This window comes from Penicillium taxi (genome assembly GCF_028828555.1).
Source record: "Penicillium taxi strain IBT 34144 chromosome Unknown utg000004l_segment0_segment0, whole genome shotgun sequence".
Lineage (NCBI taxonomy): Eukaryota > Fungi > Ascomycota > Eurotiomycetes > Eurotiales > Aspergillaceae > Penicillium > Penicillium taxi.
Window position 1 is genome coordinate 6,502,920 of NW_026643206.1, and position 25,223 is coordinate 6,528,142.

General features: G+C 47.2%; 9 protein-coding genes across 9 annotated transcripts; 5 read left to right on the forward strand and 4 right to left on the reverse strand.

Annotated features, from left to right (window-relative positions):
• Positions 1–519: 519 nt before the first annotated feature.
• Positions 520–2,478, reverse strand: N7495_007325 (phosphatidylinositol-3-phosphate-binding ubiquitin-protein ligase; the record flags this gene model as incomplete). Its single annotated transcript, XM_057209976.1, has 2 exons — positions 520–1,023; positions 1,075–2,478. The coding sequence occupies 2 exons, from the start codon at positions 2,476–2,478 to the stop codon at positions 520–522; spliced, it is 1,908 nt and encodes a 635-aa protein (XP_057063750.1).
• Positions 2,479–3,707: 1,229 nt separating this feature from the next.
• On the reverse strand, positions 3,708–7,138 carry N7495_007326 (uncharacterized protein; the record flags this gene model as incomplete). Its single annotated transcript, XM_057209977.1, has 2 exons — positions 3,708–6,507; positions 6,564–7,138. The coding sequence occupies 2 exons, from the start codon at positions 7,136–7,138 to the stop codon at positions 3,708–3,710; spliced, it is 3,375 nt and encodes a 1,124-aa protein (XP_057063751.1).
• A 2,438-nt stretch (positions 7,139–9,576) lies between these two features.
• Positions 9,577–12,902, forward strand: N7495_007327 (uncharacterized protein; the record flags this gene model as incomplete). The annotated part of the gene is made up of 2 exons (XM_057209978.1): positions 9,577–12,598; positions 12,652–12,902. 2 exons carry the CDS (start codon positions 9,577–9,579, stop codon positions 12,900–12,902), a joined length of 3,273 nt encoding a protein of 1,090 aa, XP_057063752.1.
• A 136-nt stretch (positions 12,903–13,038) lies between these two features.
• Positions 13,039–13,425, forward strand: N7495_007328 (uncharacterized protein; the record flags this gene model as incomplete). The annotated part of the gene is made up of 1 exon (XM_057209979.1): positions 13,039–13,425. The coding sequence occupies one exon, from the start codon at positions 13,039–13,041 to the stop codon at positions 13,423–13,425; it is 387 nt and encodes a 128-aa protein (XP_057063753.1).
• Positions 13,426–13,604: 179 nt separating this feature from the next.
• On the forward strand, positions 13,605–14,853 carry N7495_007329 (cystathionine gamma-synthase; the record flags this gene model as incomplete). The annotated part of the gene is made up of 3 exons (XM_057209980.1): positions 13,605–13,757; positions 13,814–14,093; positions 14,168–14,853. The coding sequence occupies 3 exons, from the start codon at positions 13,605–13,607 to the stop codon at positions 14,851–14,853; spliced, it is 1,119 nt and encodes a 372-aa protein (XP_057063754.1).
• Positions 14,854–16,599: 1,746 nt separating this feature from the next.
• On the forward strand, positions 16,600–16,881 carry N7495_007330 (Molybdopterin synthase sulfur carrier subunit; the record flags this gene model as incomplete). The annotated part of the gene is made up of 1 exon (XM_057209981.1): positions 16,600–16,881. The coding sequence occupies one exon, from the start codon at positions 16,600–16,602 to the stop codon at positions 16,879–16,881; it is 282 nt and encodes a 93-aa protein (XP_057063755.1).
• A 252-nt stretch (positions 16,882–17,133) lies between these two features.
• On the reverse strand, positions 17,134–17,886 carry N7495_007331 (uncharacterized protein; the record flags this gene model as incomplete). The annotated part of the gene is made up of 3 exons (XM_057209982.1): positions 17,134–17,269; positions 17,321–17,649; positions 17,725–17,886. 3 exons carry the CDS (start codon positions 17,884–17,886, stop codon positions 17,134–17,136), a joined length of 627 nt encoding a protein of 208 aa, XP_057063756.1.
• Positions 17,887–18,850: 964 nt separating this feature from the next.
• N7495_007332 (FAD-binding oxidoreductase) lies at positions 18,851–20,671 on the reverse strand (the record flags this gene model as incomplete). Its single annotated transcript, XM_057209983.1, has 6 exons — positions 18,851–19,174; positions 19,225–19,432; positions 19,482–19,726; positions 19,806–19,924; positions 19,973–20,086; positions 20,149–20,671. 6 exons carry the CDS (start codon positions 20,669–20,671, stop codon positions 18,851–18,853), a joined length of 1,533 nt encoding a protein of 510 aa, XP_057063757.1.
• Positions 20,672–21,615: 944 nt separating this feature from the next.
• On the forward strand, positions 21,616–24,860 carry N7495_007333 (exoribonuclease II; the record flags this gene model as incomplete). Its single annotated transcript, XM_057209984.1, has 2 exons — positions 21,616–21,807; positions 21,852–24,860. The coding sequence occupies 2 exons, from the start codon at positions 21,616–21,618 to the stop codon at positions 24,858–24,860; spliced, it is 3,201 nt and encodes a 1,066-aa protein (XP_057063758.1).
• Positions 24,861–25,223: the final 363 nt, after the last annotated feature.

Consider the following 25,223-nt stretch of genomic DNA (forward strand, 5'->3'; position numbering starts at 1 on the left):
TGGGAAAGATTTTCTTGCTTTCGATGCGACTTTCTGGAAAGACGGCCAGGTCAGCTTCTCAAGCCTGTAAATTATACGCCTAGAATATGGAATCCGGGTCGAGATAAAATCAAGTGCGAGCAGACTCAAGTTGCCTGTTGGAAATATTTACTCTGCCGAATTCAATGGGTGAATTCGTTCGGGTAGGGATTCATTTTACTGGAAGGTAGTTTTTTACCATCTGGGGATGGATCTATTGGGTCGTTCGGTTCAATTCACTATCAGAATACATGAACACGGGTGCTGTATTTCTAGGCTTTCCGTGTTAAGAATATCAAAATGGTCAATCCAAGACTAGTGCACTCACGAATTTTAGCATTGAATAGGTATCATATTTGTAAATGTTTGAATGAGTAGTCTATTCGCCTTGATAGCTCCCTTGGGTGCCAAAAATAAGAGTTCACTGGTTCATCCGACCTATCTCCAACCAATCTTTTACACCAAGCCTCAGGCCGTGTTGATATCCTCCTATCGCATAATTTAGGTAGGGATTTTGTGGACGGGGCACTCCTTCGGGAGAGTTGCCGGTCCACGGCGCTTCCACCATCCGATCAGACACTTGTGGTGAAACTTGCAAAGACACTCGAGTCGAATCATGCCCTGGCCAACCTCATAATCTTCCAAGCAGATCGAGCACTCGATAGCAGGGCCTTCACCGATGCAGTCTTTTTCAGTCGCCTTGAAGTTCACTTGGAAGGGTTCATGAGGAGCAGGGGAAGAAAGGCGTCCTCGGATGGAGGGACCTTCGGTATTGGGGACCGGGGAGCCATAGTGAGATATGCAATCACGAATATGCGATTCACGCTCTTCAATTCGCTCAGTAGCAAGAAACTCGATCTTGCAGATCGGGCACTCATCCTCTTCACGGACTTTCCGAGCAGGGACAACGCGAGAGCTAGGACGAATTGCGACTCTGATGTCGGGAGCGGGGTTAAGCCAACGACGGACGGAGTGATGGCGGTCGGGAGATCCATCGCGCTGGCCCTGAGAATAAGTTAGAAACAGCCTTGGAATATCAATTGAGTCGTAACGTACATGACCACCAGGGCGGGAAGACGAACCGCCCATCGTCGATGGAAGAGAATTGGTGGGTCGATGGCCTTGTGTTCGGGGATCTCGAAGTGGGTTGGGTTGAAGAGGATTAGGTTGAAAGGCACCGTGAAGTGGATTTTGGTTAAGTGGGTTGGGGTTGGGGTCAGGGACACATGGGTTGCAAAGTCGAACTTCTTCTCCGCCCCCCAAGGCAGGATTGAAGTACGCAAAAACTGAGAACGGATCTTCCTCAGTAAGATCAATAGTATGTTCCCGTGAAATAGTAGGAGAAGATTCGGGAGACTCAAGAGCTTCGGGCGGCCGTATAATAAACTGCCTGGGAATTGTAATTCGATGGGGGGAGCAAGCAGCACAAACTACTCGACCACACTTTCGACAATGATGTTTTCTATACCAAAAGCTAAAGACAGTCTTGCAAATCGGACAACTTGACACCTCCGAGTCTGGTTGCCATGGTGGCAGTCTCGTTTGAGCACCTGCCAACGCCTGTGAGTCTCTTGATGTTGACAACAGGGCTCGAGTTGAGTTCAAGTACTCCATCTCGTCTGCTTGACGCTGGATAAATCCAATGTCTGGATATCTCGAATATCTCGCTGCTTCAGTATGCCCACGTGGTCTCCCTGTATAAGAGACAAGTCTTTCTGCTTCCTGGCTTTGCCACCAAGGATCCGACAGAACATCCTCTTCAACCTGGCTGTCCCTCTGCCCTAGAGTCTCGTCTAGGGGCGATGATGTGATATCAATCGCCGTGGCGCGGGATGAACCAGGCACCGATGAATGATTTCTTCTGATAGCCAATGACGCTGATCGATGTGGTAAGGATGTCCTTTCCACCATGGCTCCCTCGGCCGTGCCAGAGCGTGTGCGTTGCAGACGATGCTCTTGACCAGTACTTGTCAGTCGCCTTTTGCGCTCGTGAGGAATCCCTGTGGGCCATTGAGAGCTTCTTTGTTCGTTGTTTGTCGATGGTCCTGCAATCGATAGGTCCTGTGTATCCTGCACTGGGCTCTCAACTTCATGAAGTGATTCAGATTGGCGTGCGTTCACTTCTACTTCGCTTTCAGCTTGAATTTCCACCTCTAAGTCAGATCCAGCTGATGACTGGTGAGCTTGGATAGATGTTTCCAGTGGTTCAGCATTAAGTACATCCACTTGGCTCTCAGAGTCATGAAGTGATTTAGATGCACGTGCGTTCCCGTCTACCTCCTCATTATCCATGTCCAAAGCAGATCCAGTTGACTGGTGAGCTTGTATGGCACTTTCATTCAAGCTGCTGGATATTGAAATAGGATGCGTGTGTTGACCGCCATCATCATTCCAACCTGTCTGGATTTGCTCATTGGGCAAGGGAGGACTGCTGGCGGGTGGGGATGTGGTTGAAGACATGATATCGACTTGCCAGAGGAGTCGGATCTCCTTGTATTAGTATTAGGGTTTGAAACAGTGTCGAGAAGGCTATATGAGTTGATTCCCAACCATCACTGCACCAGGCCTTATCTCAGATGATTCAAGAGGTCTGATCACAGCCCAAACACCCAGTGTTGGAGGTCTTGTGATAATGATACAAACGCAACAGTTGCTTGAATGGAGGTGACCTGCACCAATAACTTATGACAGATGTTTATCTCAGATGTATCCCAGTCTGCACCACTTCAACTGAGACTTATCCAACGCTGATGCAAGTCTGAAGCGAAAGCAGGTGATGTTACGATGCCCGGTCGCCTTATCGGTGGGGCTTGTCGGTGTGTGGGCGGTGGCGAACGGCAGTTTCTATACCACTGTAGGCTTAAGGTCGAGGACTTTATCTCTGACCTTCTACAGAATAGGACTCGAAGTGTGAGTTTAAAGGATGAGGCTCCTGGGAGGCTGGGAGATCTTGATTCTGAAGGGTTGACCCCTGAGAGACTGAGGTTTACTTCAAGGCCTTTAATTTACTTTTCTCCATTTTTGAGTTGACTCCTTAGGGCTGTTTCAAATCAGTAAAGAATTTTCCAAGGTTAGATCCTATGGAGTCGGGCAACTGCCCTAATCGAATCAGCAGTACTAACTAGAGGTTTTAAATCAAGGTGTCGATAGTAGCTAGTACAAGTACATGTAGATACTAGCTGTTAATACGTGACAAAATAAGGTTATATTTTCTAAGATTCTAGCGTTGTAGAAATGCCAACCATGGTACCTAAGTAAGTAGCGTACCAGTTGACTTAATTATGTGGCTTGCGAACTAGTAGGTACCTAGGTAAATGTATTTTTACAAGGTTTCTTTCAGAACACATGAGCACTTGAATCCCTATGAAACCTAGAGAAGATATTCTAATTCATGATAAAAGTGAGTCGATCAAACCAGCTTGGGAGTTTGCCCAACGAGGATTCAATAGAAAAAAGGAAGTTTATCCCCAGGATTATTAACTCATTGTAACGCCTTGAAGCAAATTTTAGGCGGGTAAACAACAATGTTCCAAAGAAAAGAACCAAAGTACCGGGAATGAGGTACAAGAAGAAAAGAAACTCGTTTCTTTGGTATCGAATGTGATCCAAGTCACCAGATATTGAGCCAATACACATTGGAGGGTGGAATATGGGAAAGATGGGGATGAGGAGAGGTTAGGAGAGGTGTTTTAAGGGTGTTCCCCTTGGATTTGTTCGTTCACTAGCTCGGCTTGGCTGCCAGCAAAAGATGGCCCATCGGGACTTCCCTCGTGAATGTTGTCCTTTGTGCGGTGGTGAGCGACATATCCCATGCTCGATGGTCGTTCGGTTTCCCTTTGACGGCCATTGCTGGATCCCATAGATCCAGAGGTGGACGTAAGAGAGAGGCCTCGATCACGAGAGAGAGAGCTGCTAGCGCTGAACGGTAACCGCGCAGCCGAGGAACGCTCTGGTTGGAGGAGACTTGCATTTGATGGGGGAGCTTCCACGCCGTGTTGCGGTTGAGGAACAGTTGTCTCCGTTAGGGTGGGTAAATTCTCTGAGATATCTCCTACATCATGTTCCGAGCCCGCAGCCAGGGTGTGACGAGGGCTGTCTCGGCTTGGTAACTCGATACTGCTTCCTCCTGTATTCAATGGAGGTAAGACTGGAGGTCGAGGTTTACTAGACACTTTGGCTTCAATATCACCTTCCGAGTCTCGATATGGCACATCGGGAGACGCTGGAGTCCCTGGAGATCCGGATGATTCTGCAGATTCTGCAGAGATATTGCGCGAGTGGGTGCCAGTGCCTCCATTTTCGGGATCATCTTGGTATGGCTCATTGTATCCACCTCTTGGGAAAAGGCCAGGAGGAGGAGCTCTGGCACTTCGAACAACCTCGAATCCTTTGCCCTTGTCAACTGTCTTGCTCTGGAAAAGGCCTCGGAACCATCCAGTGGCAGAGGAGACCGGACCAGTTGGATCTGCTGGTCCAGTCTTCAATTTACGGGTACCGGTGTGAGAGAGTGGCGGGCCACGGAAGCGGTAGTAAAAGTCGACCTCTCGGACTGCATAGTCCTTCCCCTGGCCGGAATCATCCAACTCCATGTCATCCCTAGATGCTGGAAGGTAGGCAGGTACGGGAGTACCTCGACCAGATGGGCCTGCCATATCAGCAATATTCTCATCTGAATCAAATGGTCGGGCTGTCTTCATAAATGCTCGAGAACTTCGTTTGCTGTGTTTGGTTGAGCCACGTTGTGGAGCTTGGCGTCCAGGTCTTGGTGGGCGGTAGTAGGGATCACGGGGATTTGAACCCAAAAATGTGCTGCTGCTGGGTGAAGCGCTAGAATAACCGCCTGCTCCTGTATATGCGGTAGGAGAGTGAGCGTACACTCCACCACTTACGGCACGACTGTGAGAGCCCCCAAATGAACTAGATTGATCCAGGAAAGCACTGGCTCGCCCATCACTACGGTTCAATAACATCGCTGAACTACCTGAAAGACTGCGAGCCCGTGAGCCATCAAATTGGGACGATATACGGTCACTAAGCATCGCCGCCTCCGAGCCCATGCTCTGTCGGGCGACGTTGTTACGAGCCTGTCGTCTCGACAGCTGGCGCTCTCCGAAAACCTTGTTCAAACCACCACGAGTGGCGCCGCCAGCACCAAGCAGTCGTGCTAGAACCTCAATGAGGGTTTGAAGGGCGTTCAGGGCAAAGCCAAAGATGAAGACCAGTGCATGCAAGACGAGGATAACATACCCAACCCAGCCTCGAGTAGCAGATGAAACGGTCAGAGATGGTACGAAAACCACACTCAATATGATAGTTAAGAATCTGAAGAAGGAGAAAATGCATTGGTAGAGATTCATGTGGGTTGGTCCAGGATATGGCCGAAATGCGATGAGCGTCAGCACGGACACCACTTCACAGATAGCCAGTAAAACCACCTGCGCAATGCCCGAGGGCTGCAAAGCACCAATGGCGATACCACGTGCAAAATTGAGGAAGATGGGAACCATTGCATATGCCGCCGCATCGTCAAAGTAGGTATTGTAGAGAGGTCCGTACAAGAGCACGGTGGGAAGATCGTCAAACAGATGGGCCTTCGGTCGGGTGGTCGCAAGGATTCGAACGAACCATATCGAGAAACAAATGAGGACGACAATCACCACGGCGGCCAGTGCCACGCTGTAGGCAGGGGAGCTGCCTGCCTCCACGAGCTGAAAGAAAGAGAGGGAGATAATAGGAAGTAGGAAAAAATTGAACACGATTCGAATAACGTTCCCAACAGTGAAGGGCATATTCTTGGAACGCAGGTCCTGCTCAGCGCTATCTGCCAGTTCGCGACGAGCCCAACGCACCAAAAACACGATCTGAACAAACAGTGTGATACTGACGAGGATGACGAGAAGCCACACCATCATTCCGGGCCAAATATCTTGAGTGCCGACCATACCAACAATTTGGTTCATTCGATCCAGGCCGTACGTGCCATTGACCGCATAGACGCCATCCACGATCGGGTTGCTGCCATTGCCTCCATTGACGAAGCTTTGATTGAACATGAGAGCGGACCAAGATCCATGACTCACTGCAGGTTGGAAGAAGCCTGGATAATTCAATGACAATGAACCCGTCAATACTACAAATTGAAGATACTGCAGACAATCGGCGAACCCAGGAGTGACAAGTCGAAGAACATCTTCGTCCCTGCCATAATTGCTGGTCCAGCGGAAGAGATCCGTCGTGCCCCAGGGGGTGAATATTGCGGCTGTGACCGTTGCAATTGCGACCAAGATCAAAATAACAACAGGCACATAAATCAACGCGTTTTTCAGGGTTGGGCCGAAGTCGGGGGTTATAGGGACCGTTATACAACCCAGCTGAACGTCCGAGGCATCACCAGATCGAATAATGAAGGTCGAGGAAATCGTTGCGAAGCGAAACGATGAGAGCATATCATGTTGAACGGAGAAGGCGCGCAGGGTTGTCAGATCAGTCCTATTACAAAAGAGTTAGAATTAGGCGATATCAATTAGCTCCCCGACAAAGCTTACAGATTGTAGTAGAAGACAGGCCCTAGCGGACAGTCCCCTTGAGTGACCGATGGACAGAACCTTGAGGCATTACTAAAGGGAGTGAAACCCAAGACATCCCACGAGGTAAGAAGTGTAGTGAATCTGTTATTTGAGATGCTCAAATCAACAATCTTTCCCGTCGTCGAGTTTGTGTTATTCCAAGATGGATCGTCTATCGAGGGGTAGGTTGATGAGTCTGCAGTACCAGATACATTTCCATATACGGTGACATTTAACGGTCGTAATGGATCGGTCAGATTGAAATGTACAGCGACGTCGAGTGGCACCCATTGCAGGGTTTGCGGGAGAGAGTCGAGGATGGTTTGATCAAGGCAGTTTTCAAAGTCGAGTAGCGCCGCCGATACAGGTGAGATGAAGAGTACAAGGCACAGGAGTGCCATACACCAGATCGAGCTACAACTAGAGCTTGATTGTCGCCTCCGTCGTCGTTTCCGACTGTCTCGCCATGGTTGGGGGCAGTCGTATGAGCATTTCCCACTTTTTTTGGGCCCCGACGGAGTATCCCACGAGGTGCGCGTGGAGTCGACAGACATCTTGTGTGTCTCGGGCATCCGGGATGACCTCCTAGGGGAGGTCAGCCCCCGGGATAGATGATGGAATCCACGTTGTTTTTTGAGTGGGGAAGGGGCGAGCCAGGGTCTTCGCCAGTCCAGTCGTCGTCGAATCCAAAGGATGTTTCAGATGTGGATTCTCGATGGTCAGATCGTGATGTGTACGGAGAGTAAAGGCCAGGGAGATCCCGTGTTTATTTCGTGTCGCCGCTCTAGGTGTAAGGGGGGAGGGGTGAGGGGGGAGGAAAGAGAGGGGGTTGGAAGGTTGAAGAGGGGAGGGAGCGCGAACGCTGGGTACGTAGTGTCGTGGAGCTTTGATGTCAACGGCACGACCCGGGAATGAAGAGATTCCGAATTATTTGCTGCTGCGCCTTGTTGGTGGATATGTGGCTGACTACTCCAGAATTAGCTGTTTGTCTCAGAGCAGACAGTACAGTCATCATAAGTCCCCCTTATATTAGGGCACGATAATGCTGTGATTTTGGAATCTTCACAAACTTCTCCTAATCGGTAATTGATCCGACTTTCAAGCGAGACAAATAATACAATTTTAGCATCAAAGCCATGGCTTTCTCGTTGGCAATGTCTCAGGCTATTTGTGGAGATTGAACCCTGTGGCTGATTAGCTAAACGGTGTGGAGCACAGACACGGATTAGGGGTAGTTTCTACCGAGGAATAGGTCTATGATTACGGAGTACTCCGTGATGCTGAAGTTGTATATGTCCTCCTTAGGTAAATAGCCCTAGATGTAGTACACAGTTACCAGTCGATAATAGGCTTGAGAGAGGTTCCAGGGTTCCAGCCTTGGAACATTTCCAGATTAAGGCTAGTTCAAGTATTCAAATGTTATTGATGATTGATAAAATGCCTATTTGGAAAAGTATCGTCAGCTTTGGAGAAAACCTAGGGTATCTAACCCAGTTGTAATGGCAATTTACAATAAGAATCATACGGTGAGATATCGTGGATGAAACATAGTAGACAGTAGAAAGAATCTTCGAATAACCATTTGATAATTTTTCACTTGGGTCCACTATTCCACTATTACGATAGGGTTGACCCGCTTCCAAGATTACATAATAAGGTAAATATGGATAACTAACTAGGTACCAGGTACCTCGTGAAATACTGGAAGCAGTTAACTTAACATGGTCAGCTATCTACAGAGTTATGTAAGTTGAACTAACTCAACTTTTAACTCAAATCTCCACTCTCAATTATTTAAGTTGAAACCGTACAAGAGATCTAACTAGTTAATTAATAAACTATTAAACAATTAAACAAACAAATATCTCGCATTAATTTAGGATACTTTGTCTGATACTACACAGAAGTGATAGTATGGGTCGTGGGGTGGAGTTCCACAATTGACAGGAGCCACAAAGTGGCCTTTTAGTAGAGATGTTGAAAGTCGTATTATAGATACATAGATGATAGGCGATCAGTCTACGGAGTACAGATTCCATTCATTTCATCAAGGGGATGATTGACGTATGCCCAGTTGTCCCGACAAATAGGAAGGTATTCCTGAGCGGAGATGACATGCCTGATCAACATTGCGGTAAAGACCAAAGTGGAAAGCCGCGAGTACATAAGAACATGTATAGGTATATTCAAATCACCTTTACTCTGTAGAAGTTAGATATAATTCCACTAAGTAATAGAGAGAGATAGTACTAAGTAAAGACAAAGACGTAACAAATTATATATAGTATAAACAAAAGGTCGACGTAACAAAGTCGTCAGCTTCTCCACATTACCTAATCAGGTTTAATACAAGTTTCACCATCTACTGTGTACGTTTCTTCATGTTACATATCATACGTACATATTACACAGCAGAGACTCAACACAGTACACTGTATTATAACTCCTTCCTATTAATATTCTAGTCTAGACTCGTATCAGCCTCAATCCAGTTACTGGAAAGATGAAATATCCCATAAACCTGAGACTTAAGAGTGGACCTTCTCTGAGAACATTCCACATTAGATATCCACTTGGTAGTACAACTTATTACTATAATCAAAAGTAGTCTTAAAATATCTCTCCGTAGATCATGTGGAGTAATGTTAACTAATAAGTTTCCCTCATTTTGAAGTTTGGTTTCAACACGGGCGCTACCCAAGGTTGTACTTCTCCCCCCTTTCACTATCTCTTCAATACTATCAAAGACCTTACCTTACTTTACTCTCTCTGACTTGAGCTACCACTATCTCCCTCTCTTCTTCTCATCCATCTCAACTAGACTTGTCGATCTTCTTGTCATTGCCATTCATATTCCCATTCCTATTGCTATTCCTATTGCTATTCTTATTTCTATTCCTACTTCGTCTCTGCATACCCTATTTGGGCGGGGTCGATACCTACTACCTCCGCTGTGCGATGAAGGAGGATTTATCATCTCTTCTGTCTCGACATGTCTGCTAATGACCCATTTCCCTTGGTCGCTGCTGACCAGCCCAAGCCCTCCAAGAAACCCCATTGGAGAGAGAAGCTTTTCTCCAAGGACAAGAGTCAAATCAAAGTCACCTCCGATAAGCAAATCGAAGACTTTCTGGCTACTTCAAGACCTTTGCCCGACCAACACGTGAAGGGTATTGTTTCTAATCAAAACCATCATCACAATCATCAACTGTCGCAGTCGCATGACCAACCACATCGGCAGCAGTATCAGCCTCCTCAGCCTCCTCCACTTTCGACGCATCGGGCCCTAGCCCCTCATCATCTCCCCAATGTGGCGCTGCCTCAAATTCCTTACCAAATATCTCCATCATCTGACAAGCACGCCGCCTTTACCGTTCAATTTACCGAAGATGAACTTACGTCTCCCGAGCAACCTCAGCCGCAACCCCAATCACATCCAATACCCCAAGTTCAACAGGAACAGCCTCAACGATCCAAGACCATACGGAACCCTCGCAAAGGGAAGGGCCTCCGAGTCGGCTTCTCGGAACGTGCTCCCGATGTGATGGGAGAAGGTGGGGATGAAACAGATACCCCAACCATCGAGATCTCGCGGGCCCTTCAGCGGTCACGAGAAATGAAGACATCGCAACCGCCTCGATCTCCAGATCCATCCCGCCCTCATCTACCGACACTGAGAGTCAACACATCGCTGGGCGATGGAACCCAACGGGCGCAGGCCTCCGGTGGTGGAACAAGTCCCAATCACAACAAGAGAATACCCCTGATGCTCAACGTACAAGATGCAGAGTTCTTGACCACTCTCAAGTCTCCAGGCTCTCGCATCTCGTTCAGGGGGTCGCCGGACTCACATTCCTTTGCGGAGCGGGTGCGCAACCAGATGCAGGCTGAGGAAGGCCGTGCTTTACATCATACATACGAAGAATACACATCCCCGGTGGATGACGACGACGACGATGATGATAATGATGATGATGAAGAGTACGAGGATGACGAAATTTCAAGTCCCGATCTTCCTTCGCATAGCCCTAAAACACCGAATGAGTTGTGTTACAATGTCCCTCCCATCTCGGTCACATCCAACGGCCCCTCCGTCAAGTCGATTGTCCACTCCATTCGAAATCCACCAAGTCCGACCGTTCACCGAGGCCCCGACAGTCTGAGCCCGATTGACCCTCGAATTCCCCCCAACCTAGTACCAGGCAGCCCAGGAAAACCTACCCCTCCTCAGCTTGCTCCACCGTCTCCAGTGTATGTGCAGGCCCCTCCCTACGAAGAGGAAAAGCAATCTGCACCATTGCGACAGGCCTCTCCCCCAAAGCAAAAGTCCCTCCCATCAAGTCAGTCAAGCCAGCTGCCCTCGTCGGATTCACGAACCTCCAAGTTTACTTTGCGCTCGGTTGCCAATCAAGTTGGCGATGTCGCCTTTACTGAATTCAGAGAATACATTGCTCAACATGATGGTCACCTCCGATCGGCCGCTGAGAGCGTCAAACCTTTGATGGAAACATCATTGACAGAATGGGTTCGGGCTGCGATGTGGTGGTTTTTGCGAGGAAAAACACGATTGGAGGCGTTTGCCCGCTCTAAATCGGCTCCCCCTAGTGCCGCCAAACAGGCCGTCATAGATCTTGGAAAGGCTTTCTGGATCTGTGAGAACATTGTGCCTGTGCACAACGAGCTATCTCGTATTGGCAATGGCAGAATGAGTATTGATGCATGTCTAGCCGTGGCAAGCACCACTGGCGATAAAGAGATGGCGGATCTCCTTAGCTTGCATCTCAACATCCAGAATCACCTGCGATCGTTGTCTATGTCTATAAAGCGCAACAATATCCTTGCTACCATTTTCAAGGATGACAGGTCCCCTAGCCACTTGGACACCAGTGTTTGGCTACGATATCCCTTCTTTGCTCCGGACGTGTCCGCAGTGCTTTCTGGAGCGGCCACTAGATCGATGTTGGCTGACAAACCCGGCAAGACCCCAAGCATAGTTTATATGATGCCACTGGGAGATACGAGTCGGTATTTCAGCTATGGTAGCATGTTCGTGCAAGCCTGTGTCAGCTCCAGAGACGATCAAGAAGGCCAGCAATATGCTATGCCATGCTGCTTGACGATCATTCGCGAGCGCACAGACTGGTACGTGTTCGCTGCCATCACCAGTCAGAGTCAACTCGTCAATGTCATGATCCAGTCCGATAGGAAGCAGGGCCCGACTTGGGATGATGTAGACTGGCAAGTCCGTAGTAACTCTATGCGAGTAAAACTTCCCCGAGGATTTGAATTGGACGTCATGTTCAAGGACGAGGATTTCAAAATGCTCTGGAACATTGTCAAGTACACCCAGAAGTCAGAGTCAACTCTTGCCCCGGAAGCCGGTGAGACTGTGGTATTTGAGAATACTTTGAAGCTTTTCCAATACATGGACCCCAGCACACCCAAGGCCTTCCCTTCGGATCCTCTGGAGCGCTGTCGGGTTCGCCTGTTTGAACGATTGACTACGGTGACCGAGGGCACTGGCTCACGAAGTGCTCATCGAGGATTCCGGCTGACCGTTCTCACAAGCCCCAAGGTGAAGACACTCAGCTGTGTCAAGCACGTTCTGGGTCAAGGATCCCCCTTGGTTTTCGGCCTACTCAGAGGAGAAGATGGGGCTCCAGCTCTGCTACTCAAGGTGACCGAGGAAGGTCGCACACGATCTATGCTCTTGACATTCCACGAAGTGGAAGAACGAACAAGGGTTCATGCATTGTTGTTGGGCATGATGGCTCAAGAAGATGAGACCAAAACTCCGGACATCCCCATTCGAGGATATGCCATTGAAGAGCCGGCCGACGCAGCCAGTGGTCGACCAGCGATTACACACCTGCAATTCCCTGCCGGAAATGTTTCTGTGATTGATCAACCTCATGCCAACGTTGAACACGGCTATGGACCGACCATTCTATCGGAACATTTGAGGGCATTCGTTGCTACCGAGTGGGGATCCGTTACTGATCGTATTAATTTGGGTAAGTTCAGCCTTAGAAACCTCTTTATAAGCATTTTTTTAACGGTCATTTAGGACCTGGATACTTCAAGATTGGCCTGGATGTCAATCGAAGGACGGGTATGAGCTTGTTCCGCCCACCACAGCAGGATCTGACCATTTCGCTGGCGGACAATCTCACTCGCCCTGAACAGTCCGAGCAGGTTGCGGATTTGCTTCAGAGACTTACCACTAAACCAATGATTCGTCGGTTTGACTTCGGCTCTCTACAGGGTATGTTGTCACAACTTGCACCTCGACTTGTCTCCTCATTAATTACTCTTTAGATCTTCATGCGTTCGAAGAAGCAGTTACTGGGTTCAAGGTGATATATGATTCGTAAGTCATGTACTTGTTCCTCATTTATCTACAGATGCTAACAGACCTAGGATGGCTTCTTCTTTTACCATCTCCCGTCGCCGCATGGTGGTCCCCATTTACAAGAAATGGGAGGCCAACCTGGCGCGAATCCAGGTCATACGACAGGAAAAAGTAACTCAACTACTGGTCTTCTTTGCGGATTTCCAGTACGGTAGCTGCATGAATTTCGTCCTCAAAGGCACGGATCATGTCGAGTCCTTCGGCCGTTCCGGCAAGTTTGGTATTCGCATTGTTGATGCCAAATTTGCCCTACCGAAGAGAGATGACGATCCTGGGTCCAAGTTTGTCTGTCTCGATATGCCTGAATATCCGATCGAGCACGATGATATCTCCATTGCGTTTGATACTGATGTAGAGCGTAACACTTTCAAGACTGCATTGCCTGGATCAGTGCGAGAACCCTCTCGCATGCAATCTCTTCGTCGATAATTGTGTCTCATGATTTTCCCCTCATAATGACCTCCTCTATCTACACTTCTCTGAACCACGTGACAATTACGTGATAGCCCCTCTTTCCCCTCGGAGTCATCGATGGCGTTATTCTGGATGTATTATATCTCTTCACCCTCTTGTGCATATTTCCCGGAACATATTTAGCTATTATCACAATGTCACAACCCATTGGTACTTCTACACGTTCTATACACGCGGATGATGTATTGAATGTAGTGGACGATGTCGCACCTCCCATTCACGTCTCAACCACGTTCCGCTATTCCAATAATCCCGATGACTTAATTCCATATGCAGATCGTGAGAGCGTATGCGATTTCATACCACTACATAACCGATATTCCCATGCTAACTTTTCTGCTAGACGGACTTCTTTGATGATCCCACTTCCCACATCTACTCGCGCCTCTCCGCGCCCAATTTCACCCGCTTTGAAGCCGTCCTCTCATCTCTTCTCAATGGCAAGGCAATCAGCTATTCTTCCGGCCTCTCCGCCCTCCATGCCGCCTTAACGCTCCTCAATCCCAAGCGCATTGCCATTGGCGATGGATACCATGGTTGTTTCGGCGTAGTAGCCCTCTTCACCCGCCTCAATGGCCTCCAAAAGCTTGATCTCGACTGCGCAGCCTCCGAACTCGAAGCAGGTGACGTCATACTTCTCGAAACCCCCTCAACCCCAAAGGAACGGCCTCCAACATCGCCGAATACGCGGAGAAAGCCCACTCGCGCGGCGCATACCTCATCGTCGACAGCACCTTCGCTCCACCACCTCTCCAGGACCCATTCCTCTTCGGCGCAGACATGGTCATGCACTCTGGCTCAAAATATTTCGGTGGACATAGCGACGTTCTCTGCGGTGTTTTGGCTACTAATCGCGAAGACTGGTATAAGCAGCTCTTCAGCGATCGTGTCTTCATCGGTAGCGTCATGGGTAACATGGAAGGCTGGCTCGGCGTGCGCAGTCTGCGAACCTTGGAGCTTCGCGTTCAGCGCCAGAGCGAGAATACCACCCGTCTCGTATCGTGGCTGCACACGGCTTTACATGCGCCGAACCCAGCTGCTGGATCTGATGAGGCCGCTATCCAGGCTGTGCTTGCAGAAGTCTTCCATGTTAGCGTTCAGAAGACTGAGGGTGACTGGCTGGCTAAGCAGATGCCGAATGGTTTCGGCCCTGTGTTCTCAATTACTATGAAGGAAGAACGCTTTGCGAAGGCGTTGCCGAGTAAATTGCATTACTTCCATCATGCTACTTCGCTTGGTGGCGTTGAGAGTCTTATCGAGTGGCGTACTATGACGGATACCACTGTTGATCGCCGCTTGTTGCGGATTAGTATTGGTTTGGAGAATTGGGAGGATTTGAAATCGGATTTCGTTAAGGCTTTCCGGGCTTTGGCTGAGAATTGAATAGAGTATAAACTGTAGACTATGGAGATTTCACTGTTCAGGTGTCTCTGAAGTACGGAAACCTTGGAATATTTCCATGAGATAATTCACCTAGGCATAGTATTCCAATCGACTCCCTGGGTGTTCAAAAATCACCGTCCGACTTAGGAACTTGGCTATCTCTCACTGGGCTTTGAGTTGACTGCAGCGCCAAAAATTCCAAGTTTAGCTACATGGGTCACAAGATAGGGAATTAGTTTATATTCTTAAGAAAAGACGGCTACACGATATTCCAATGTTAGTGTTGAATATCAATCTAGTGACCTTTCCAAGGGTTCTTCCGAATAATCGTTTCAATGGTTATTCGCAGCAAGACATAGACTCTGGTTGGCATATATATATATATTCAATGATTTAACCAGTCTGCCATTTAACATCAGATAAAGTTAGCCAGAAGTTTCTAAATCGGCAAGACCATCATCGGAAACAAGGATTACTTCATCAAAACACTGCTGACTTCGATCTAGGAAACACCAACGTCATGTCAATACATTAGACCGCATACTTGCCTAGGTATTCAATTCATGCATGCCTTATGTGGTGATGACTACATTCTCATTTGTTACTCTCACAACGACTGTCTGGACTGCCACGGCAGCTCGAGTCTCTTAAACACTATTGGCAGCAGGGCTTTAGTAACCAGGATCTGAACTTGTATCAGCATAGACGAGAGTACAGTGTTAATCGGCTGGATACTGCATCCTTCATTGACTAGTATGAGAATCGCGACTAAATTGCCCAACAGGCCAAAGATATAATTGCTCATCGCTATGGTGACCCAGTTGCACCAGTTACCGATATTACTACACCGACTATTGTGCAGGAGCTCAGCGTTAATACTCCAATCTATATACAGTTGCTGGGTATATGCTTTGACTACCTAGACCTTCCCCTGCCACGGGATCATTGCCTGGCATTCATGAACAATCTCAAAAGAGAATCTGAGCAATCTAATTCGATTGCTGATACCGACTCGCACCTTGAATCAAATTTCTCTTCGGGGAATACATCTGAGGATCCCCCAGACCAGCCTCCCACAATATCTTGGACTCAGATTGCCCAGGAAGGACTTTCCTAGCTTTTTTTTTTTTTGAAGCGTGAACTTTTAATGTCGATTTTAACGGTCCAGGACATGGCCCAACTTTCCCAACAAAAAGTGCATTTAGTAGTCGATGAAAGAGGTCAGCCTGTACATGCATCAAAATAATATTGTGGCTGAAATCTTCTTAGATCCGCTTTCCTCTGTTGATATGATGAAATCTCTGAACTTGGATTCTAGTCGTGAGGGCAGGCTAAGTAAGGCATGCTGCTGCGCATGGAATTAGGGGTACATCTTTCTCTGCAGAGTGAGAAATGAGATGCTCAACGATCTTTCTCGCAGATACGGTTGATGAAAGCTGGATGCCTGCATCAGTATGAATGAAGAGGCTTGTTGGCAGAGGTTGTGGAACGGGTCGATATAGTTTGTACGCACATTCATACACTACAATTTTGGATGCCAGTTCTTCTGTTAAAGACATGACACATTGACACATACTGCAGTAGGCGATCTAGAAACACGGTGCTATCTGAAGTGAAGGGGATCCAAAACAACCAATTTACCCGTCAACATTGGTGAGGAAACAACCCCGCAATGAGAAATTTCCTCAAAACGTATTATTTTCCTTTCTACTTTTCTCCAAACCCACGTTTGAATACAACCTTGGAATGGCTTCATTACCTCAGCCCCAGTCTGGACAATTTGCCATCCACTACTTTGCCACAGCCTCCCAATATACTTCAAAAAACACCGAGCGCCTTCCTGCGCCTCTTCCGCTATCCCGTCTCTTCCCTCTCCTCGAGGAGCTTTACCCCGGCATCAAGGAGAAAGTCCTTTGCAGCTGTGGCATCAGTCTTGAGGGCAATTATGTCGATGTCGATGTCGATGCAGATGTGATTATCCAGGCTGGAGATGAAATTGCAGTGATCCCACCCGTCAGTTCAGGGTAGAGGCAGTTCAGTTCTAGACGTTGCCTGATCTTTACTGTCTACTGCGTACGAAGAAATAGGTTGCATTTATATAATGGCAATTTCAAATTTATAGAGTTCTCATGGGGTTTAATATAATTTGAACCGCTGTATTGGACATGGGCGCCTTGACGCCTGAAACACTTGAAATTGAAACATAATCTCAAACCCGAGCTTCCCCCGTAAATTCCAATTTAATATCGTGCATAATTTTTGTTCATTTCTGATAGCACTCTAGTATCGGCGTCGTCCATAATCGCGGATGTCCATCTCAACCAGGTATTTCTCGTTTTTGCCGTACAGCATGCGAAACTGCTTCTTCTTGCGCCACAAGAAGAAGCTGGTAACGGTCGTAATGAGGAAGAATATACTGTTTCGATTAGTAACTTATTTTGTAGTGAGCACTTGGGGCGAAACATACCAGAGGGCGATGATGATTCCCCAGATAGCCTTGGTCTCATAGCAGATACTCTTGGATGCGGTGATCCACACCTTGTAGTTGATGCCGCCGCTGACGCTGACGGTATAGTTACCGGCATGGATGGAGAAGGCGTATTTGATGGCTTCGCCATCGTTTAGCGTGCTCAGGGCCTCGCATGAGGTGAGCCAGAGTGGCCTGGCCATTTCCACAGCTACGACGGCCAGTCCCGCTAGCATGAGGAGGTCGAGCAATGTACAGATGATAGACGGAAGTGAATCGTGGAAATATAAAATGACTGTGGCGAGGCAGTAGAAGCATACGATGCATGCCTGATGGAATCTGAATTAATTTTCGTCCTCTCGACCTTGGAAGGTCCCTGGGCCCATGGCATGAGATGCACTTACCACACTCATCACTCCTACTATCATGCTGGGTGGCTTTGTATTCTCTCCATCCATCAGACTGATGAACTTGGCCACCATTCCAATTATGGCAATAAGTGAGCAGACCTGCAGAAGACGAGCCAGCTCGAACATCGTGCCCATTCCTCCATATCGGCGAGGCATTTTGAATGTAGTTTATAGATTGTGCTGAAAGAAATTAGTCGAAAGGTTCCAAAGTTAGGTTGATATAGTGAGTGTGGTTTAGTAGGTAATGAGAGGAAAAGAAAAAAAAAAGAATGTTAGTGTCAAGTCAATTGACACATGAAAGTTGGCGAGTGAAACGAGGAAGATGCTCCAGATGTCCAGCACTGGACTTCAAACAACTTGGCGAGCTCATCCCGTTATATAGAACATTAGGCAATACTGTCGGGAAATCTGGGGGTGAGCAGAGTTTGGATACAAGGAAATTAGAGATACGGCAAGGATCTAGACCCTTTTTTCGGAATGTTTCCCGAAGACTCTGAAGTGTCCACAATGTTAATTTAGAGAAATGAGCTTGAAGGAATTAAAGCATACAGTTTACCTATCATTCGCTTTCCTCTTGCTGATCCTTCACAATGACTCTATATGTCTATCTTATTCAATCATACCTCAAACGTCCTAGTCACTTGGTGGGGTATACTATGTCCCCACTCTTCAAACAAACCCTAACTTTGTCCCATTCTAAGTCTACCTATAGCTACGAAACAGGAACATGCGAGCCTTCCAAAGTTCCAAGTTCCAAGTTTTATCTGCCTTTGCTGCTCGCGTGGCATGTCGCATTCCGCTAGTTTCACATGATATCTTTAAATGTAATTGATACAATATATGTGGATTGTCATCAAGTCGGGCTCTGTGTAATTACAACTTAAAGAATCTAACATGTTAATCAACTAAATTATCCCTCCTTTAATCTATCTATCATAGAGTAGAAATCTGCTAAAAAGTGCTTTGGAGCCTTGAAACCCATGGACAGCTACGTTCTATTCGAAACAGACAAAGTAACGAGTAGAGATTGCAAAACAGGAAGTAAGGGTAGAATGGGATTCAATCTATACCCAAAACAAGCATCGAACCTTAAATTGTGACTCTTCCAAGGCTGTTGTCTTTATTCAAGTCGCCAGCCGCCACTCATCCGCCTCTGGAAAAACCCTTGAGGATCTACGTCCAATCGGGTTTGCAGGGCTAGCTGCTTTGATTCTGGGTCAATACGAGACCAGTAATCTTGCCGGAAGTAGAAATCGTTCATGAAGAGTGGTCGGTACACATCAGGTAATAGACCTTCATCTATGTTCTTCCGTATGAGATTATCCAGTCCTCGGTAGAGCTCCTGATTGGCCTGGTCGATTCTCTCATCATATGAAGAGGACGAGTAAGAGAAGTCCATCTCGAGGATAATGCAGTTGGTATCAGTCGGGAAATTGAGTAGGTCCTAAATTGGTTAGCTGATTTTGATAGCTGACAGAGCGATCCTATCCTTACTCCACCACGGTCCTGTGATTTTTGGGGAGAGGTCATGGGGACTGGTTGAAAGGCAATTGAGCCGATGGCATTGGGAATTTCTAGCACACTGGATGTGATGTTAAACCAGTAGTCGTAATACTGTTGTAGCACTGTAGAACCAGTCGCGTTTGGCACTGAAGTTTTCTCGGTAGGGCTAGTCTCGGTGGCAATAGTATAGCGCTGGCCACTGCGAATGATTAGAGTTGGTACCTTGATAACTATCCTCTGAACCTTACTGCATAACAAAGGCATCATTGTTCTTCAAGAGATCATAAAGTTTATCCCATGTCTTGGTCGTCGATGTGTGCTCAATTGCAGTAAATTCGTCAAATACTCTTACCGGTGGCTGAGGGCCATCATAGAAGAGAAACATGATCCAGAGGTTCATTAGTAGGCTGTGCTCGGCCGTCAAGATAATTGCTGCCTTGTCATCTGGATAGTCGTCCACAAAATTTCGCAGAGCCTTTAGTAACTGGGGTGCCTATCAAGGAGACTCTCATTAGTTTCTTAGGACCTTTTCATGCCTAGTGAATAAACAAGGATGAAGAGAGATACTTTACCTTATCAGAGGTGAAGAAACAGTTGCCACCCCATACCTTGTGATCCTCATGAGTTGTGATCTCAAATGCAGTAACAACACCGAAGTTATTACCTCCTCCTTTTAGTGATGCAAAGAGGTCTTGAGATTTAGCCCCTGTACTTGCTACTCTATTTTGATCTCACTTACTGACATTCTCCTGAGCGTTGGCGTTACTGATTGTGCCATTTGCCATCACAATCTCATAGTTCACGACATTATTGGCGGCCCACCCATATTGCGTGCTTAAAAAACTCATTCCGCCTGCTCATGATGAGCTGAGAATATTTTCCCAAATTAGCAATTTCGGCAACAAAGGAGCTCACCTCCAAGAGTATACCCTCCGACTCCCACCTCCCCAATTCTGCCTCCCACTAGAGTACGCCCCATTCCAATTAAGCCTTTTTGTGCATCCTCCCATGAGATACCTGGTCCAACCACAGCTGTCTGGGTGTTAGAATTATAGTTGACTTGGCTTAATTTCCTAGTAGAAATCAAGAGTCCGTCTTGAATGCTTGCAAACCCATTATTTGGCATGTGACCTCCGGATTTGATCGCGAATGGCGTCGTGAAATGATGAAGCTCGAGGATTATTCGAGAAACCTCTGCTGCATTAGATGGTGCCGCGATACATTTCGGCTTGAGATCACTGCATGCGGCTGACCAATAGTTGGCTAAATCGTACCAGTAGCCCATAGAGAAGGGGTATTCGACTGGAATTCCGGTCTGTTCGATGGTTGAGCAGATGTCGGCCATGACTGTTAGGGTGGTCATAGATAGAATTACTGCATACCAACCACCTGCATGGCTGTCCATATCGAAAATGTACATATAGATGTACCTAAGCATTATCAAATATAGGGCTGAATTTGATATTGCAAAAAGCAAAAATCAAAGAGTAGGACCTGGGAGAGCTAGATATAGCTTAGAACATGAGATCTTAGGATTTGAGAAACCTACGAGTTGAGATGGTTCAGTCCATGGATTGATCGGCATATATACTAATTTCGAGGACTTTAGCCTCTAGTCTTTCAATGTTACAATGTGAACATAGATAGTCTAACCCGCCGAGCCTCTGAAAACTGCTCCTATGTGTGATACACAGGTGGTAGCCTCGAATCTTCCTCGGTATCTCGGGATCGATAGATAGGGAACGACATGTTAATCATCTCCAGGTGTGGACAACTGAGAACGTTAGAAAAGGTTCTGAAGAGATCAAGCCTTCCAATCTTGCCCAGGTGGAAGCTCTGCATACCTAAGTCCTGAGTTCAGTATATAAACTGTACGCATGATTTACCTAGATCCCGAGGTCTAAGTGAAGGGCAGGTCCCTATGTATTTCGGAATTGATATATGACCCACTTTTATAGTGGATAAGTGGATCCTTATATTTCAGGTCTTCGTTCTGTTTGCTTTCTTTCCTTTTTGTTGTGAATAGCTTTAAATTAATCGTGATGACTAAATCTCGATACTTTCAATTCAACGACAAAAATTCACTCAAAACTCCAATCATAGGAGTATTAAGTTAGAAAGGTCGCTAGGCATGGGGAAATTCACGGGAGTCTTTTTAGTAGCTCAGGACACTGAGGTAAGATTCCCACGAGCCGGCGTTATAAACGAGTAATAAATACTGCAAAGTTTGATCGCGGACGGTCATCGACTATAATCGACTTGGAGTTGATATCGCTGGACCAAACATCCTCGCATATTCACCGCCCTAGGCGGTATTCTGAATATTCAGGCAGAATTATCAACTTTCAATCCTGGTCAGTGGCTATCACGCCCACAGCAGAAATGATATTGCTAAAATCTGCGGCCCTGCAAAGGCTTGCAGGCCCAAGATTAGGAGTACATTGTACTTTGCGCCCGGGTAAAGCTGCAATCTTGTGCCCGTGGACTGCTACTCGCGCGCTACGCTCGATATCAACATGGAGAGCTTTACAATCGGAGTTGGACGAACAGACCGGAGAGAAGGTACATATCAAAGTAACTCATATATTACTTGGGCCGAGCTTACACATCTCTATTAGGATTTGGAAGCGCAGGATCCGCTGATCATTATTGAGACTGAAGCCGCTCGCCTCCGTGACGAAAAAGAAGCTCAACAGAATGCGGAAATCGAAGCCTACACTGATATTCGAGAATACCTTAGGAATTGGCAGAATACCAATCCACCTACCCTGGACCCATTTCAGGAACCAGGTGCACTCATAGATGGAGCCCAGGCTGGTGGCATGCTCAATGGTCGAGAGGCAAGCGATTCTGTCTGGAATACCACGTTGATGAACAACCAAGAAGACCTTGATTACTCGGAAGAATCCCAAGGCGAACATCTCCAATCTGGTGATTTGGTGGCTCGACTCTCCTCAGACGGCACCTTCAGCTTTGCAATCTATGTGCAATCCGTTTACAGACAGAAGCAATTTTATATCTCCAAGGGAAATTGGCGTGTTTGCTCCCCAGGTGAAATCGACTATGTCATCAAGGAGTTCGCTCCTTTGGAATTACTCGAGCCGATCAAACCATATTTCCCCACCAGTTTGACCCATGTCATACCAGAAATTCAAACTATCCCGGAAGGCGGACTTCCCAGGCCTCTTGGAGCACCTCTTTTGTCGATGATGACCAATCTCCATGGTCATATCTTGGATTTCTATCAAAAACACTCTGAGTCACTTGATAACATTTATGATATGGTTGCCGATACTTCTGAATTTCTTCGCTTGACCCTAGAAGAAATGGCCATGACAGTTTTGAGCATCGACGAGTCAGAGCTCAATAGTGTCAATCTCTTTGCGGTGCACCAAGCTATCCGGCGATATCCATTCCTCATAGAAAAGTCGTCAACCTCTTTGATCTGCTATACTTATCTAATACAACCGAAGAGAGTCGCCAAAGTAATCAATCAAGTCACTGATTGGGCTCGCGAGCATCAAGAGATCTGTGTGAAGGCGGCCTCGAGAAAGAAAGGGGACAATTTACAGACGAACCACCCAATGCAAAAATTTATTGCTAAATCACAACGATTGATCCACCGTAGCCGAAAGCTTCGATCGCCCACAATCATGTCCAGTCTTGGCCCCTCATCCCAAAGATTTTCACCTGGACAGGATGGCAAGCCAATGGTGTTCCGCGAGGTTTTGACTGAAACCTTTACCCCTGATGACCAAATCATTATCGAGTATCTACAGCTTTATGCTATCCCATCCGTCATAATGCCGTCTGGCACTTTGAAATCGACAGCTTCACATATCATGCGGGCGACAGGCATGTATAACAGTCTCGGACTCAGTAGCGCATCGTCTCGACTGTTCCTGCAGGAGTTGGGCGTCGTATCTCCGTGGGAAAATCTTGCTCTTCTTGATCAAACTCTGTTGCTCCCCGGACATGGGATGTCTCTTATGGAAGATATGAGGTGGGAAGAAAACGAGGAAGCCTGTTCAAAACTTGAATCCATGAACGACTCGATGCAAGATCTCCGAAAGGACTGGGGAGATCTGCCGGTCTACTGTGTCGACGATATTACAGCCCAAGAAATTGACGACGGTGTCTCGCTAGAACGTATTCCAGGCTCAGACGATATATTCTGGGTGCACATTCACGTTGCAAATCCGACGGCCTTCTTAGCCCACGATCATCCTATTATGGAGTATGCCGGCTCCAGACTCCTGACTACCTATACTCCGGAACGCACATACCCCATCTTCCCAAAATCTTTCACCCAGAATCATTTCAGTTTATCCCCAGGTCGACCCACTCTCACATTCAGTGCAAAGATGAACCTTCAAGGAGAGGTCTTAGACACGGAAGTCGCAAATGGTACCATTAGAAATGTAATCAGTGTCACACATCGCACTGTACAAGAATTCTTGAGTCAGAACGCGGATAAACCTACGAGTTTCCTCGTCGTGGGAGGTCCTCCTTCAGCTGCTTCTGACAGCACAGTCTTTCGTGAGGAGCTCACCCCAGAAGATAAGGATACTTTTACCATCTTGCGTCAACTTATGCTCGGGTTCCGCAGTCAGCGTCAGAAGAATGGTGCTATAGACTTACCGGCCCAGCCTAATACCTCGCTCTCTGTTCAGCTAGGCTTAATTCCTGCGAAGCCCTACGATCTGCAAGTCACCGAAGGCCGACACTACATCGGTGACCCACGTATCGAACTCCGTATGCAGGACTTTGATCCGCACGAAGTCCGAGACGAGTCAAAGAACTACCTGATCTCGTTGTTGATGAACCTTGCCGGCCACGTCGCTGGCCAGTTCTGTGCTACCCGAAACATCCCTGTGGTTTATAATGGAACCTGGTACGATCCTGAATACTCTCGTCTCACATCCCAAAATATACATCAGTTCGGTGGACAGGGATTTTATCACCTCGGCATGCCAAAGGCCTTTGCCTCAACCGAGCCTCTTCAACACCACATCCTCGGGCTTGATTCATATATCAAAAGTACCAGTCCGCTACGCCGGTGGAACGATGTCATAGCCCACTACCAAATCGAAGCAGCGCTACGGTTTGAAGCCGAGTATGGACGCCGCTTCGATGTCAATACAGACTCCCCAGGTTCCACGTATGAAGATATTCCAGAGACAACAGAGTTTGAAGAAGAGTCTCAACCAGCAACCTCTCTACTCCCGTTCTCCAGGGCTGACCTAGACGACCACATCACCTACTCCCAACCCATTCAAACCCGCCTCAATCAAATTTCAAAATACTCCACCCAACACTGGGCTTGCATGCTCCTCCTCCGCGCCTTTTATTTTGGTGAATGTCCCCTCCCCGAGACTTTCCAATGTTTCCTACGATCACAGCGCCATGGTTCTGATATTTTGGACACTACTTATTCAGGAGTCATCACCAGTCTTGGTGTGAACTGTGTTGTCGTTATACCCGAAAGCTGTCCAGATAAAGACCGGATGGATGTCTTTGGCGTTGTGGAGGCAACTATTACTGCTGTCGATATGGCCACCTTGGAGGTAAAGATGAAGGCTACAAAGTTGGTTAAGCTATTCGAACGGACAGGTGAATGGGCTTAAAGCTTGAACGGCCTTGGCTATTGTATTATAAATAAACAGGATTTAGATCCTGACATATAACTTGTATTATATTCTCTCCAACTTGGAAAAATCCGTGGACATCTGAACGTTTTCTTATCTCCAGGTACTTTCACTACTCTCGCTCCCACTGTAGATCACTATCACTGTCACTTCCAAGGTTATAATTATTTATACTACGCTATATCATATTATATCCTCCCGCCTTCTGACCTTATAGCCATCTGGGTAATAACCTCTCTCCTTTATCCTACCTACTCACCATAAACGAAGCCCGCCACTTCCAATCCTGTAGCTGTTGCATCATATGACCTATTAAGTAGCATTTTTAGTCAGCTTCTCTTC